General features: G+C 29.1%; 1 protein-coding gene across 2 annotated transcripts; it reads left to right on the plus strand.

The window, feature by feature from the left end:
* Positions 1-5,335: 5,335 nt before the first annotated feature.
* LOC123300536 (protein brambleberry-like) lies at positions 5,336-14,414 on the plus strand. 2 transcript variants are annotated; one of them, XR_006535389.1, is made up of 8 exons: positions 5,336-5,608; positions 5,667-5,795; positions 6,942-7,350; positions 9,206-9,502; positions 11,107-11,319; positions 12,547-12,904; positions 13,156-13,395; positions 14,351-14,414. XR_006535389.1 is itself a non-coding variant. In XM_044883124.1 (7 exons), the coding sequence occupies exons 1-7, from the start codon at positions 5,363-5,365 to the stop codon at positions 13,307-13,309; spliced, it is 1,806 nt and encodes a 601-aa protein (XP_044739059.1). In that variant the 5' UTR covers positions 5,336-5,362; the 3' UTR covers positions 13,310-13,424. The 2 variants fall into 2 exon arrangements, 1 of the variants encoding a protein (XP_044739059.1); XM_044883124.1 differs by lacking the exon at positions 14,351-14,414 and having other exon boundaries at positions 13,156-13,424.
* The last annotated feature ends 572 nt before the right edge of the window (positions 14,415-14,986 follow it).

Genomic DNA, 14,986 nt, shown 5'->3' on the forward strand with positions numbered 1-14,986 from the left:
TTTCTAGTTCCAACATATGGCACCACCTTGACTCATAAAGATGTATGCAGTAACAGATTGGCGGTTGTCTACATCTCGTTGACGATCGCGCGATATTTCAAAACCGAAAATATTTTTAGCCACACCCCTTCCAAGTCCTTCATTTTGAATTTGGCACACAAAAAAAATCGTCCACATACACAGCTATAATTAATATATCTTTATTGTTAATTTTAAAGTAAACAACTTTAAAATTAAAACAACTGGATCACACGCATCGCAACTATTGGAACTTATCCACTCCGATTTATGTGGACCGTTAGAAGTTGCTTCCTTAGGTGGTGCTCAGTATATTTTGACTTTTATTGACGTTTTTTCGCACAAAATTTTTGTATATATGCTAAAATTAAAGGATCAAGTTACACAATGTTTTATTAATTTCAAAACGTTTGTGGAAAATCAAAAAGGATTAAAGTTCAAAATTTTACGTTCTGATAATGGGGGTGAGTACTGTTCCAAATATTTAAATAGTTATTTTAAGAAAAATGGAATTCAACATCAGTTGACAGCAAGCTATACGCCTCAACAAAATGGCGTTGCTGAGCGAATGAACCGTACAATTATTGAAAAGGTTTGTTGCATGTTGTTTGATGCAGGTTTATCCAAACCATTTTGGGCCGAAGCCGTAGCAACTGCCGCGTACATTATAAATAGAACCCCAACTAAAGCCTTGAATAATAAAATACCAGAAGAAATTTGGACCGGAAAAACCATTAATTTAAATAATTTAAGGGTATTTGGGTGTAAAGCTTTTATGCACGTTCCGAAAACTAAACGAAAAAAGCTGGATAGCAAATCTAGATCATGCATTTTTGTTGGCTACAGTCTTGATACTAAAGGTTATCGACTTTATGATCCTGAAGCTAAAACTACTTTTATCAGCCGTGATGTCGTTTTCTTCGAAAATAAAAAATTTGAAAACAATTTTTCTCCGATTTTATTAGATTTAGATCTAAGTACCGAAGAAGTGGGAGAAGCATCAGATATGGCTCAGGAAATGACTGTGGATGAAAATGCCAATGAACCTGAATTAGCTGAAGCTGTGAATGAATATTTAGAAGAAAATCAAACACTTCGTAGATCAGCACGGATACCAAAACCGAAAGCTATGCCAGATTACGTATTATATCAGGCATTGTGCCCCAATTACGCAGATCCTGAATCGGTTTCCGATGGCTTAAATAGTGCTGATGCAGATTCATGGCGTGATGCTATGAAACAAGAGTATGATTCTCTCATAGAAAATAATACATGGTCTATGTGTGATTTGCCGGAAAACGAAAAACCATTAAAATGTAAATGGGTATTTAAAACAAAAGTGTCCCCGAATCAAATACGGTACAAGGCAAGATTGGTAATCAAAGGATGCGCTCAAGAATATGGCATCGACTACCAAGAAACATATGCTCCCGTAGTCAGATACACCTCCATCAGATACCTTATGTCGTTGGCAGTAAAATATAATTTAGATATACATCAAATGGATGCAGTTACAGCATTTCTGCAAGGTGATCTGGAAGAAGAAATTTACATGAAACCCCCAGAAGGTTTTGAAGATGGTGCTAAGGTATGTCGATTAAATAAAGCCATTTATGGGTTAAAGCAGGCCAGTAGAGCTCAGAACCAAAAGCTCAATAAGGTTCTTCTAAAATTGGGCTTTAAACGTTCGTTGAGCGAGTGTGTTTAGTTTAAAATTAACAATAAAGGCAATATGTTTTGCTTTCCTTTCACACATATCTCACAACTTTATTCGACTCAACTACACCAGGCCTAGAAAGTAACTTCATTGGCAATGTCTGAGGTAGACGACAAAAAAAAATGTGACCCATCGGATTCGTTACACATATCGACTGCAGAATCAGAGTTATCCGAAGTACTGGAAGGCGTCAACGCACTTGTTGAAAACATTTCAAGACGGGACGATATTGATCCAAATACAACAATTATGGCACGCCAAATTCTTAGTAGTGTGATAGAATTAAAGGAATTAACCCCCACCAACAGTAGAGCAGATGAGAATATGGTTCAGCAAGCCCTTGCGGTCAAAACTAACGAAGAAAAACTCAATATTGTTTTTGCTGAGTGTTGAAGTTAATTATTTTCTTCAAATATCCAAGAAATCATCAAGTTACAACACTGAGTATGAAAAAACGATTGCAAGATTAATTCGTGATAATGCGTGTATTGTAAAGGAACGTGACACGTTCCAAGTTCATCTGGCCAATGTCGAAGCTGCATTTTCGGATGTACACCAGAAGTATGAACGGTGTAAAGTGGTCATTGAAGGATTTAACAACAACGAACAAATATTAAAAGAAACAATAAAGGCAATATGTTTTGCTTTCCTTTCACACATATCTCACAACTTTATTCGACTCAGCTACACCAGGCCTAGAAAGTAACCTCATCGACTTAACCTCATTGGCAATGTTTGAGGTAGACGACAAAAAAAAATGTGACCCATCGGATTCGTTACACATATCGACTGCAGAATCAGAGTTATCCGAAGTACTGGAAGGCGTCAACGCACTTGTTGAAAACATTTCAAGACGGGACGATATTGATCCAAATACAACAATTATGGCACGCCAAATTCTTAGTAGTGTGATAGAATTAAAGGAATTAACCCCCACCAACAGTAGAGCAGATGAGAATATGGTTCAGCAAGCCCTTGCGGTCAAAACTAACGAAGAAAAACTCAATATTGTTTTTGCTGAGTGTGTGAATTGTTTTTTTGTAGTTGTATTTGTCAGTATTTGTATCCTTGCAATATTATTATGTCAGTTAAATTACCACGTGCATTGCTCAATAAATAATTAAGAATTATCAGTATTATTTTCTTCAAATATCCAATAAATCATCAAGTTACAACACTGAGTATGAAAAAACGATTACAAGATTAATTCGTGATAATGCGTGTATTGTAAAGGAACGTGACACGTTCCAAGTTCATCTGGCCAATGTCGAAGCTGCATTTTCGGACGTACACCAGAAGTATGAACGGTGTAAAGTGGTCATTGAAGGATTTAACAACAACGAACTAATATTAAAAGAAACAATAAAGGCAATATGTTTTGCTTTCCTTTCACAATATCTCACAACACTTGTCCTCGGGCAAAATCAAATTTTTGTCAGGAAACAAATTTTCTTTAAGCATTTTTACGGTTTCAAAGTTGACATGTCCGAATCTAGGGTGCCATAATAATCCATCACATTGACATGTGCAATAAAAACTTTTTCATATGAACAATTCAACTTATGTGTATTTATCCACATTTTTTGCTGTAACAATTATTTTCTTATTTGAATCGTAGATTGTGCAACCCTTTGAATCAAATAAAACTGAGTTACCATTTTTCACTGATTGACTTACAGATAACAAATTTGTGGATAGATCTGGAACATATAATACGTTTGAAATGTTTACGGATTTTGAACCAATTTGTATCAAAGTGTCACCAACACTTTTCACGGAAATCTTTTTATTATCTGCTACAACGATATCTGTCTGAGATGTTTTTCTTACATTTCGAAGCCAATTTTCATTATTGGTCATATGCGCAGAAGCGCCGGAATCTACATACCAACAAACTGAGTCACTTCCTGGAATCAGATCATCTGTTGTATTTAATGATTTTGCGAATAATGAAGTTCCTGGTTTGGTATTAGTTGATTTTGTCGAAGAAGCATCACCAGTTTTTTTAACACCACAGTCTTTCGACAAATGACCAAATTTGTTACAACGAAGCTTCCATTTTTTCGTTGCTTTCTTTTTAGAATATAACGCCACTGATGATGGGATCGAATTCGATTCTTTGGTTTCTTGCATTAACTTAGTTTTAATGGCATCAGCTTTTAATTCCATACCAGAACTTTCAATAGCCATAATCATAGGTTTATAATTGTCGGATAAACCCGCCAGTAAAAAAGTTGCTAACCATTCATCAGAAATATCAAACTTGATATCCCTCAACTTGTATGCCGTTGTCATAATCGATGATATATAACTCTCCATTTAGTCACAATCTTCCAGCTTCGTTGTTATTTAAGTGCACATTAAAGTTACTTTTCTGGTTAAAACAGAATCTTGGAAGGTATTCGATAATTTCTCCCAAACTTCTTTCGCACTCTTAGCTGATTGAACGTAAACGTAATTGCACGGTTCTATCATCAGAATAATTTTTGATTTGGCTTTAACATCGCGACGTAATTTTTCGGGAACGTCGGTTATTACGAACAATTATCAATTATGTACTAAATTTTATTTTTCTTATAGCAACCGATCAAACAATTTATAATTTTTAGTTTTAGTAAACTAGATTCTTTTTATCTGAAATATCAGTGGTTCTAAATATTTGAATATTGCCGCCATTCATATAACCATAAAAAATCAACTAAAAAATAAATGTAAATAATTAATTAATTATACTGTCTCAAACGATGAAACCGTGCTAAATGTAATTCCCAAATAAATTAGATTAGTCTCCGGGTAAATTACCAAATAACTTAAAAATGGTGAAAATTTAATTTTTGACCTGCTTAGTATACGCTTTGAAAAACTAATTAATTAAATGAAAACTTATCAGTCCTAAATAATAAAATTATATTCCAAAATCTTCCCAAACGATTCCCAATTGAATAAGAACAGTTTTTATGCAAAATAAAACTTAACATTTACATAAATTAAAAAATAAATTATTCAGTAGTATTTGAATATTGGCGCCATACTGCCATATAACAATTAATGGTTCAGGTGTACGGTTAATTAACATAACCTATAAATAAACTAAAAAATAGGTGTTATTAATTAATTATTAATAACATTAAATAGTTATTAATTAATTATTCATTCCCAAACTCTGAAACCGTGTTTGTCGTAATTCCCAAATGATTTCCTTTCAAATAACATAAAAATTAAGTGAATTTAATTTCCTATGTGCTAACTATACGCTGAAAAAAGAATCATTAATTACAGGAAAACTAATAATTCCCAAATTCTAAAATTATATTCCCAAATCCTCCCAAACGATTCCCAAATAAATGGAAATAGTTTGAGTGAAAAATAACAATTTTATCTGCTAAGTATACGGAGCTCGCTTTTTATAAAATATTATTATTGAATCATTAGTACAAACCTTTAGAATTTTGATTAGGCTCGAATCGGATTTAAATCTACTTTCTAACGTTAATAAAAACCGTTAAACTTTTTAGTGGCAAATACAAGGATATAAAAGAGAGAGATATGTAATTTTTAAAAATTATACATGATTGAAACGAAAGTGTATATTTATAAATATTATTATTTGTCAAATAATTACATAACATGAATATAAACATAATTATTATATTATTTTTCATAATAAACAAACAGTATGTTCAAAGTTCATTATTAGATTATGTTCTATCATTCGGTTCTGAAACCGAAAATAAAAAAAATGTGGATATTAACAATGGAGTAATTGATCAAAATATTCCATATGAGGTGGCAACGATCGATGAAAAATTTATAAATGAAGCAGCACAATTAACAGGTCTTGCACTTTCAGAATTGGATTCATGTCAACATCGGGTAAATTTTTATTCTCCAATATTGTCATTTCTGAGGTTATATTTTGGTTCATTTATAGGTAGTTTTAAAACTTCAAACTGAATGTCATAATTTAAACGATGAACAAGTGTCCAAATTAGCTGTAATGTTGCTGAATTGCCAATCAGCCATAGAAGGTCGATCAATTTACCCTTGTACGGAACGCATGGTAAGTATCTTACATTTAACTCCCAAGAGCTCAGAACTTGATTTTGAAAAGTTTAGTATTTTTGAGTCTACATAAATGTAGATATATAATATCTGATGAATTAAAATGTTAGTATTATTGAGATATTGTCGGTATTACCGTTAAACATAAACTTGGGGAAGATTTTTATTGCTGGAATAACCAAAGTAACTTAATATAGTTTATTTAAAGTGATCACGAATCGGGAAAATTGAGAATTGTCAGGGAGTAACGGAAATCTAAGAAGGATCAATAAATTTTGGAAATTATTGAACAACTAGTAGTTATCTGGCCGCTTTACTGGGAAATTTCAACCTTGAAAACAAAGACTACTGCGTTATAATAGCTTTTTTTCTCTTATTATCATTTATTCCCCCTTTTGTTCTCAATTTCATAGGTTTTAATTTTTTGGTGCGGAACGCTGATGATGTAGCTTTATATTAGTGAAAGAATTTTTAAAATCGGTCCAATAGTTTTTGAGTTTATCAATTACAAAAAGAAAAAAATATCAAATGTTTTCTCTTTTATTTCAATTGCCTTTTTTTTTTTTTTTTTTTTTTTTTTTTTTTTTTTTTTTTGATTAAAATTGCTCTATTATTAAATTTTTCGAATATTTTATTTTTATCTTCAATTTCGATAAAACACGGATTCTTTTGACGATTGGCTTTATAACTTTTAAGATAAGTATCAATTAAAAAAAAAAAAAAGCTTCAATTGTCAAACGAACTAGATTTTCGTTAATTTTGGCTCGCAATAACTCTGGAAAATCTCAATTTTTTAAATTGCACAAAAATTTAGTGTAAAAACTGTTAAAATGAAGATAAATAATTGCTATTGAAACAAAGCAAGACCTTGGAACTATGGGAGAGAGACTATCCCTTAATTTTTTGTTAAAAAGTATTCATCAAATTTCGTTCGTGACCAAACTATTAGAAGTTTCGATTTGCTTCATGGCAATGGAACCCCAGAAAATTATAATGATCATATATTAAAAATGAAAACACTCAATTTTACCTTTACGGAAATTCCAGAAATATTCGACTAACCTTCTTGGTGTTTTTGGAAACAAATCTCATAAGCATATTAAAGATTTTAAATGTTTAGATTTATAAATAATTTTTTTTTCAGTCATTACGAGAATGTACATCTTCAATGGATCCAGATATATGGAACAGTTATCATATAATGACGAATCGAGCACGCGCCGTTTGTTATTCGGTTCGTCAAGCACAATTTCGAGGTCTCACTGAAATGACGGTTAATAAACTAATGAACACAGCCCATGAGCAATTGAGATCAATGTCTGAATTATCAGCTGGTCAACAAAAGTTACATGAGACTACTTTAAATTCAATACAGGCTGTTTCGGAAGGACAAGAACAGCTTAAAAAACAACAAAGTGATTTGCAGCAAGCACAATTAATGGGACAACTTGCTATCGAAGATAATATCCAACAATTGGTTAGAGAAAAAGCTTTAATAAAAGCGGGACACGAACAGATTGCAAAAATGACTCAAGATGTTCGATTAAAATTAGGTGATTTTTAAACTATTATTCTATAAAAAAAAATAAATCTAAAAATTAAGAATTAGGTTTAAAAACAACTTTAAAAAAAATACTGATAGATTTTTCATTCGATTTCTACTCAATTTATTATGTTTTTTTATAAATTGTTTTATTTTAAGGCTGTTACCTCGCTATGGGCATAATGTCAGAAAATTATAAATACTTTTTAAGGATATTACAATTGAGTATTTTCATGAAAATGATTTTGCACTTAAAATTCATTTAATAAATTCTTTGATATTTTATGTATATCAATACCTAAAATTTATATAATTTTAAGTATACATAAAATACCTAAATAAGATTAAAATTTAATTTTAACAAATTATATTTCAATAAATAAATAAAAGTGGTCCAGCTTATACATTATAATATCTGGATGACCGAGCTTTGCTCGGTTTTTTTTTTTACTTAAAAAGACAAATTTTATCACTAAAATAAGAACCGTTTAAAACTCCACATAACTACCAATTTGAATCCCTTGGTACACCAATAGATGTCAGGAACAGTCCTATTTTACATTATATGTAAGAACCGTTTAAAACTCCACATAACTACCAATTTGAATCCCTTGGTACACCAATAGATGCCAGGAACAGTCCTATTTTACATTGTATGTTTCAGTTTTTCATGAAAAGGCGGATAAAACGACATTTCTGATAAATGAAACCTTGTTAGATCGACTTATCGCCCCAAAAAACCCCTACATACTTATTTTCATGAAAATCGTTGGAGCCATTTCCAAGATCGTAAATATATATATACAAGAATTGCTCGTTTAAATATATAAGATTATATAACTATGGTTATTATTAATAATAATTTTAATAGAATATGCACAGTGACGTTACATATGCAAGATAAAGCTACCTATTCGTTTAATTTTTAGCATTTTTTTTATTATTAAATAGTTTAAATATTTATAAATAAATAAATTAATTTTTTTCCAAAAATTATTAAAAATAATAAAATATAACCGAATTACCATAAAAATTTCGATTGACCGTCTCTAACTCGAGATAAATTTAATTAAAGTCGGAACATTTAACATGGAGAACATAGAAGATATTGTGTTTTTAACAAGTTTTTTAATTCTAGAAAAAAAACTAACCTTCAGATATTTTCAAAAACTAAATGAACATTGGTGTATTTATTCTGACTTAAAAACAAACAAACAAAATCAAAATTATTGACCGTTTTATTGTTGAGATATAATAACGCAAAGTTAATCAATTTTATTGTTGAATAGAAACGACTATAATTAGAGTATTGGTGGTTGAAGAGAGATATCTATATTAACAAAATTGTAAACAATACTTTGTACATAATATCTTGTATGAGAAAAAATTACGTGGTATTCTAAAGCTAAAAATAATACATAATTTGTCGACAAACATGTAATACTCTTACCGTGCATATAAGCCAAAATTTTTTTCTAATAGTGTAAGGAAACAGCCTTAAAAATAATAACTAACTTATTAAAGAATTCCATGTATATCTTCTCAGTTATGATATAGAACATTTTTTAAACTATCTTGAAATTCAAGGTTATCAAAACACAGACAACCAGTGATTTAAAATAGAACTACGATAATAAGCTTAAACCGGGTTTCAACAGGCGTTAAATAAATAGAGATTTAGAAATCATAATAATTTACAACAATACTATTTAAATGTATGAATTAACTGTCTAATAAAAATTCCATAGACCACTGCTGTTATTTTAAGGTTTAAGCCTGCTTATAACTGACAAATTGTTTGCTTGACGTCATTAATGATTTTCCCTATATAAATTTCTATCTCAACTAAATATTTAATGTATCAGATGACGCATCAACTCAAATTGAACTTCAAAATGTGGATCAACGTCACAAACATAATCAAATTTTGAAAGACTTAATGGCTATACAAAAAAAAGCTGAAGATATTTGGCAACGTATTGAGGAATCTACAACGCACATGTTAGAACAAAGTGCTAGAGCATCACGGCAATATGAGGTGACATTAGCTCAATTAGAGCAAGTAAATTCAACGGTACATGAAGTATTCAATTTGGTTGAACAATCTAGAGCAGCTATTGATAACAAATTAACGTGGTTAACTGATACTCTTGGAGGAACAGGTAATTATCATTAATATAATAAAATACTTTGTATGATAGGCACCTTCTCTATCTCCAAAATCATAAAATTTGGGAATTTAAAATTTTGAAAAGCATATACCATTTCTCAAAAGTATGCTAGTACGACAAATTTTTAAAAAGCATGAATGCAATCAACTTTCCCTTCTACACATGGATTTTATACCATCCATTTTGAAATTAAGTATAAAAAACTGAAAGCTATGTAATTAAATAGATTATCGAAAGTCAACATAGTTCAAAAAAATCAAAATAATAAAAAATGCATAAGACAATCTTATAAAAGAAACATGGTTTAACAAGTCTTGCTATACTTCTTTTTTAACTCTATAATTTTCCATCTTTCATAAACTTATTTCGACTCATATTTTCGCAATCAATAAGCTTTGCAAAAAATTGCAAGAAATAGCTTTTTCCATATTTGAAAAAACTTACAGGCAGGTATAGGATGTCTTCCTACTTTACGATCTGCAGAATTATGTTTTTAATAGTAGATTTTCAGTCTAAAAAATCCAAATTTTCTGTTGTTTCTTGCTAAGTAGAGCAGTGGTAAAAGAAAACCCCAAAAAGTTTGGTTAATAGTTATCCTGCGTCTCTACTTCTGATATAAATTAAATATATAATATCACAGCTTTGTTTGCGGTAGATGCAAAGCTAAAAATTGTGTTTCTCTACGATGGTATTTCATAAAAATTTTTATGAAATAATATTATTTGGCTTAGGCCACTATCAAACCAAATCAGTGATACATTTTCTAATTCGTTGCGTTCAAAACTGAATTTTTAATTTATAATCTATTCACTATATTAGAAAGGTAGGCAAATTTTTTTCTATTGTTTCTGCTTAAGCTTCACTGGGCTTAAAAGTAAAAATCATCGCTTAATAGCCTCCACTTCTCTTGATCTCACTCATCCTCCTTCAATAACATTTTCAGAAATTGTTTTATGCAGCTAAAATATGTGCACAGTATATAGAAAAGTATATCAGAAAGGGTGGCCATGGATTGTTTGACATTTACTATATTTAATTTTTATAGAAATCTTTAATTTATAATTTAAAGTGATAATCATAGCTAGGACAGTAAAATGTCAGATAAAATTTAGTTTAAAAAAAATATAAATTTATAAATTATAGCTCATGTGTTATTCTGATGTATGAGCTATATTGTTGTACAGTTTCATTCAAATCTGTTCGGTAGTTTTTGCGTGAAAGCGTAACAAATTAACATTCTTACTTTCACATTTATAATATATAGGGATATTTCCTTTATTTTTTAATAAATGCCATTTATTTTATAAAATGTGAAGTTGATAAATTTAGTTACTCAGGGAAATAAGATATTTTTTTAGGATTAAAAGTAGCCTAATCACTTTTCAAATTAAAATACACTTTCGAAGAAATAATTTAATGTTTTTATAAACATTACATAGAGTTGTTATATTATAAACATTAAATTATTTAGTCGAAAGTGTATTTTAATCTGAAAACTGATTAGGTTACTTTTAATCCTAAGAAAATTGCTTCGAGAAATTTCTTATTCGTTATGGTGCAGAATATATCATATTTAATTTTTTTTTTTTTTTTAGGAAATACGATAGACAAATTGTATCTTTGTTTTAGTCACATATTATATCTAGTGTTTTCAATGATTTTGTGTTCATTTTTAAATGCACCCAAAATCACTCGTTATTTGGTTGTGACTATAGTACCTTTAAATTTAATACTTTCATTACAAAAAGGTATTGAAAATGCATTTCCATTACCAGGATTAAGTTTTATAATCGTTTCAATAACAATTGGTAAGTAATTTATTTCTAGCTTTGTAGAAAATATTTCGATTAAATTTTAGTACCGTAATATTGATGAATGTTCATACGATGTACCATAACTTTTTTTTTTTAATTTATTCAAAAGATGTCGGTTTCATTAGTTTCATTATTAGAATTAGGATCCACCTTCACCCATTTGTTTACCGAATTAAAATTATTTTTTATGAAATGTAAAATATTAGCAAAAATCCCTGTTATGGGTGGCCTAAAAAACTAAAAAATATGGTCAAGACTACTTTTAATAAAAATAACAAACCTTGGAAAGCTTGTAAACTTAATTTTTTATATATTTATGTATTTGCAATAAAATTATCTTGATTTAGATATGCGAGTCAATGAATTAACAGATGAACGAAAAAGGCAGACAATTCAGCAACTGCTGCATATTCCTTATGGTTTTTACTTTTAAGTAGATCAAAATTTGTCAGAAATGCAAGTCAGTGAAAAATTTTTAAAAATTTAACTTTTGGTATTTTTACTAAAAGTAGTCTTGACTAAAATTTTTTATGCAACCCATTGCAGGAATATTTGTAAACATTTTATATTTCATAAAAAATAAATTTCATTCGGAAAGCAGGTGGGTGAAATAAGGGAAAAAATCAGATTTTTTATCGCATTTAATGTGTATGAATCTAAACAACAGTTGATCATAGAATTTGGCATTTAAATTTTAGTCAACTCAGTTTTTATAAATTTTTCTATGACTTTTTAAATTTTTAATACGTAGAGCATAATAAAAAAAAGTAAGCTATAATTAATGGTAGAACAAGTTAGAAACGGTATAGTTGATAATAAAATCACCTAATTAGAGTCCTTTTCTACCCATTCCTCTATGTCATCATAATAATTTAAAACGAAGAAATAACGCTTTGAAATTTTAACAGTGTCTAAAAGTGACCTCGTTACTTTTTATGAAAATCTTGACAACACACTTTTACAATAATCAAGCGAAAAAATATTTTGCTTGACACCCATCCATCCCAAAATATAAAGTTATTTATGTCATCAAGGGTGCTTTTTGGGATAGATTTCAGACATTCAAATAAAAGTTTCTATCGAAATTTGGTCTTGTTGAATTTTTTCGAGGTAAAATCCTAATTTTACTGGAGCATTATTATTTTTCTTTTATAAGATTTAAAAAAAAAATACCCACAATTTTCGATAGTTTTATAAAAGTTGAATATTTCTTAATTTCAGCCCATATGGTATTAATTTCAATATTAACATTCATGTCAGACAATAACATACCCGCACGAGCTTTGACTTGGGTGAAATCATCAAAACAATTATTTATTAAATCAAAACATTCTTTAAATTATCAACAAAATATTGGACCAAACAGTAGAAATGAATTTCTTACAAATCCTAATGTATTTGAAACAAAGAGCACGTATAAAGAAGCAACTTCTACGAATATGGAATATGATTCATTAAATGCAGAAGAAGATGATGATATTGTTCCAGAATTTAGTCGAAGTATGCACGAATTTTCTAGTCCAACACCTCCCATATCACGTGAAGATGTTTATTTATCTCGGCATTCAAGATCTCGAAGGTATGTATAAGAAATATGCAGAATGTCGACCCCCGCCATTCTCCCCACATTTTAAAGTAACAATATAGTCCTACAAACGCAGCCATTTACGAAACGCATTTCTTCTGACTAGTAAGCTATTTGAACTGTTTCGACATTTATTGTTTTTTGTTGTACAGATTGATAACTGTAATCTGATCGAACATTGTAAAGACATTTACGAAAACCTTAAATTCAATTGATTTTTACAAAAATTATAATTTTTTCTTTAGTAATACACCAGTTTTAAGTCCAATAAGTCCAGTTGGTTCATTACGAAGAAATTGTTCAGCGAAAACACGAATGGGAACTTTATGTAAGAACTCATCCTTACCAGGTCGTGATTTTTGCTATCGCCATCAAAGTGGTGATTCGGTAGTGGGATAACAATTATTTATTATAATTTTATAATGAATAAGGACATTAAAGTAAGAATTCATCATCAGGGCTTGATTTTTGTTATCATCAACAAAGTAAGTAGTGATTCGGTGTTCTGATAAATAATATTATTTATCATAATTTTATGATTTAAAATTAATTTTTAATTATTATGTGTTTGATATTTACTAATGACAATTATTATTGTATCGTTATTAAAAATATATACATAAAAATCGTTTATAGTGGCATTGAATTTAAGTGAACTTCAAAAATTCAAAACTTCTTAAATTTATTTTTTAAACAAAATATTCTTAAAAAGTATTAAAGAATTAACCTAAATTTTAATTCATAAATAATTAATTTGTAGAATTATTACGTAATATTCTTTCTTTAATCAATTTTTTAAGTAAAAGTACCGGTAATTTTTAAAGTAGGTATTATTTGACGCAGCGCACTTAATACAGAATTAAAACACCCTTCAGCTCATTCAACGAGTTTTGTTTTTTGAAATTCGTTCGATTTAAAACAGATGCAAAGTGCTTCTATTTCAAATTACAAAATTCCGGTATTCATTCGATTATCGATACCTTCCGCTATAAACGGTTTTCATTGCATAACTTCTTTTGAATGTAAGTTACTAAATTATTTTCAAAAACTATGTATATTTTTCCATTTGAAAAATACTATGTTGTTTTAATTTATTATTAAAAACAGTAATTGGTTTAAGTTTAAAATGTGAAACTTCTAAAGCGAAAAAAAATAAGTTACAAAAAGTAATTCGTAAACTAGCCACAGAAAATCTTTATGCAGACACTGTTTGTAAATAGTTTCCGTTTGAGGGTTTCAATATCGGAAATATTTAAAATAATTGAAATACCCATTGGAATAAAATTGTAAAATTTATAAGGGCTGTTTATTAGATCAATGAACACTATCAATATTGAATACTATCAGTGTTAAATTTTTTCGACATTGATTTTTTCAATCAGCTTATCCGATTATTCCAATAATAATAATAATAATTAATGAGTTTTGTCCTGGTTTCAGCTTATGTACACTATGATTGAACAATCATGTGCTACTGGAGTAAAATAAAAAGAGGATGCTATACTTAAAAAGATATTATAATTTATCTTTAAAAATTTATCCTCCCACTTATATTTTTGCTTCAAAAATTAATTGCAAACGCTAGAATTATTTTTTAAAGAAGTTTCACTGAAATTAATGTGCTTAACATGACGAAATTATGACAAAGTTTGGATTAGTTGCAGATTATTTCATTATTTTCAACGGTTTATCAATATAGAACAATTAATTCATTATATTAAATTCGAATAAAAAAGCCAATTGGATAATTGAATTCCCACTCTTATTTTTTAACGGTCCGGTCGATGAAATAGTTTATTTGAAGAAGGGATTAATTAAAAAAGTAAACCTTTCTTTTTTTGAAAATTTGAATAGATTTTATTAGTTTTTGTGTATCGAAAATTATGTAATTTTTTTATTAGATTTAAATTATCGGCTCCTATTCTTGAAGTTTTCTTTTACACAAAGATTACAATATCCGTTCTAGAAAAATAAATTTCAAAAAATTATTTTGTTGATAAACCTTTCAATATACCAAACTACAAAAATCGCTCCCTAACGGAAACCAGTATACTAGTATATGTCCCATCTCTATGT

This window comes from Chrysoperla carnea, chromosome 1, assembly GCF_905475395.1.
Source record: "Chrysoperla carnea chromosome 1, inChrCarn1.1, whole genome shotgun sequence".
Lineage (NCBI taxonomy): Eukaryota > Metazoa > Arthropoda > Insecta > Neuroptera > Chrysopidae > Chrysoperla > Chrysoperla carnea.

Coding starts and splice junctions, on each gene's coding strand:
- LOC123300536 (XM_044883124.1), top strand. CDS start 5,363: ATGAATATAAACATAATTATTATATTATTTTTCATAATAAACAAACAG. Junction 9,503..11,106: donor TGATACTCTTGGAGGAACAG/GTAATTATCATT, acceptor TTTTTTTTTTAG/GAAATACGATAGACAAATTG. Junction 11,320..12,546: donor AATCGTTTCAATAACAATTG/GTAAGTAATTTA, acceptor TCTTAATTTCAG/CCCATATGGTATTAATTTCA.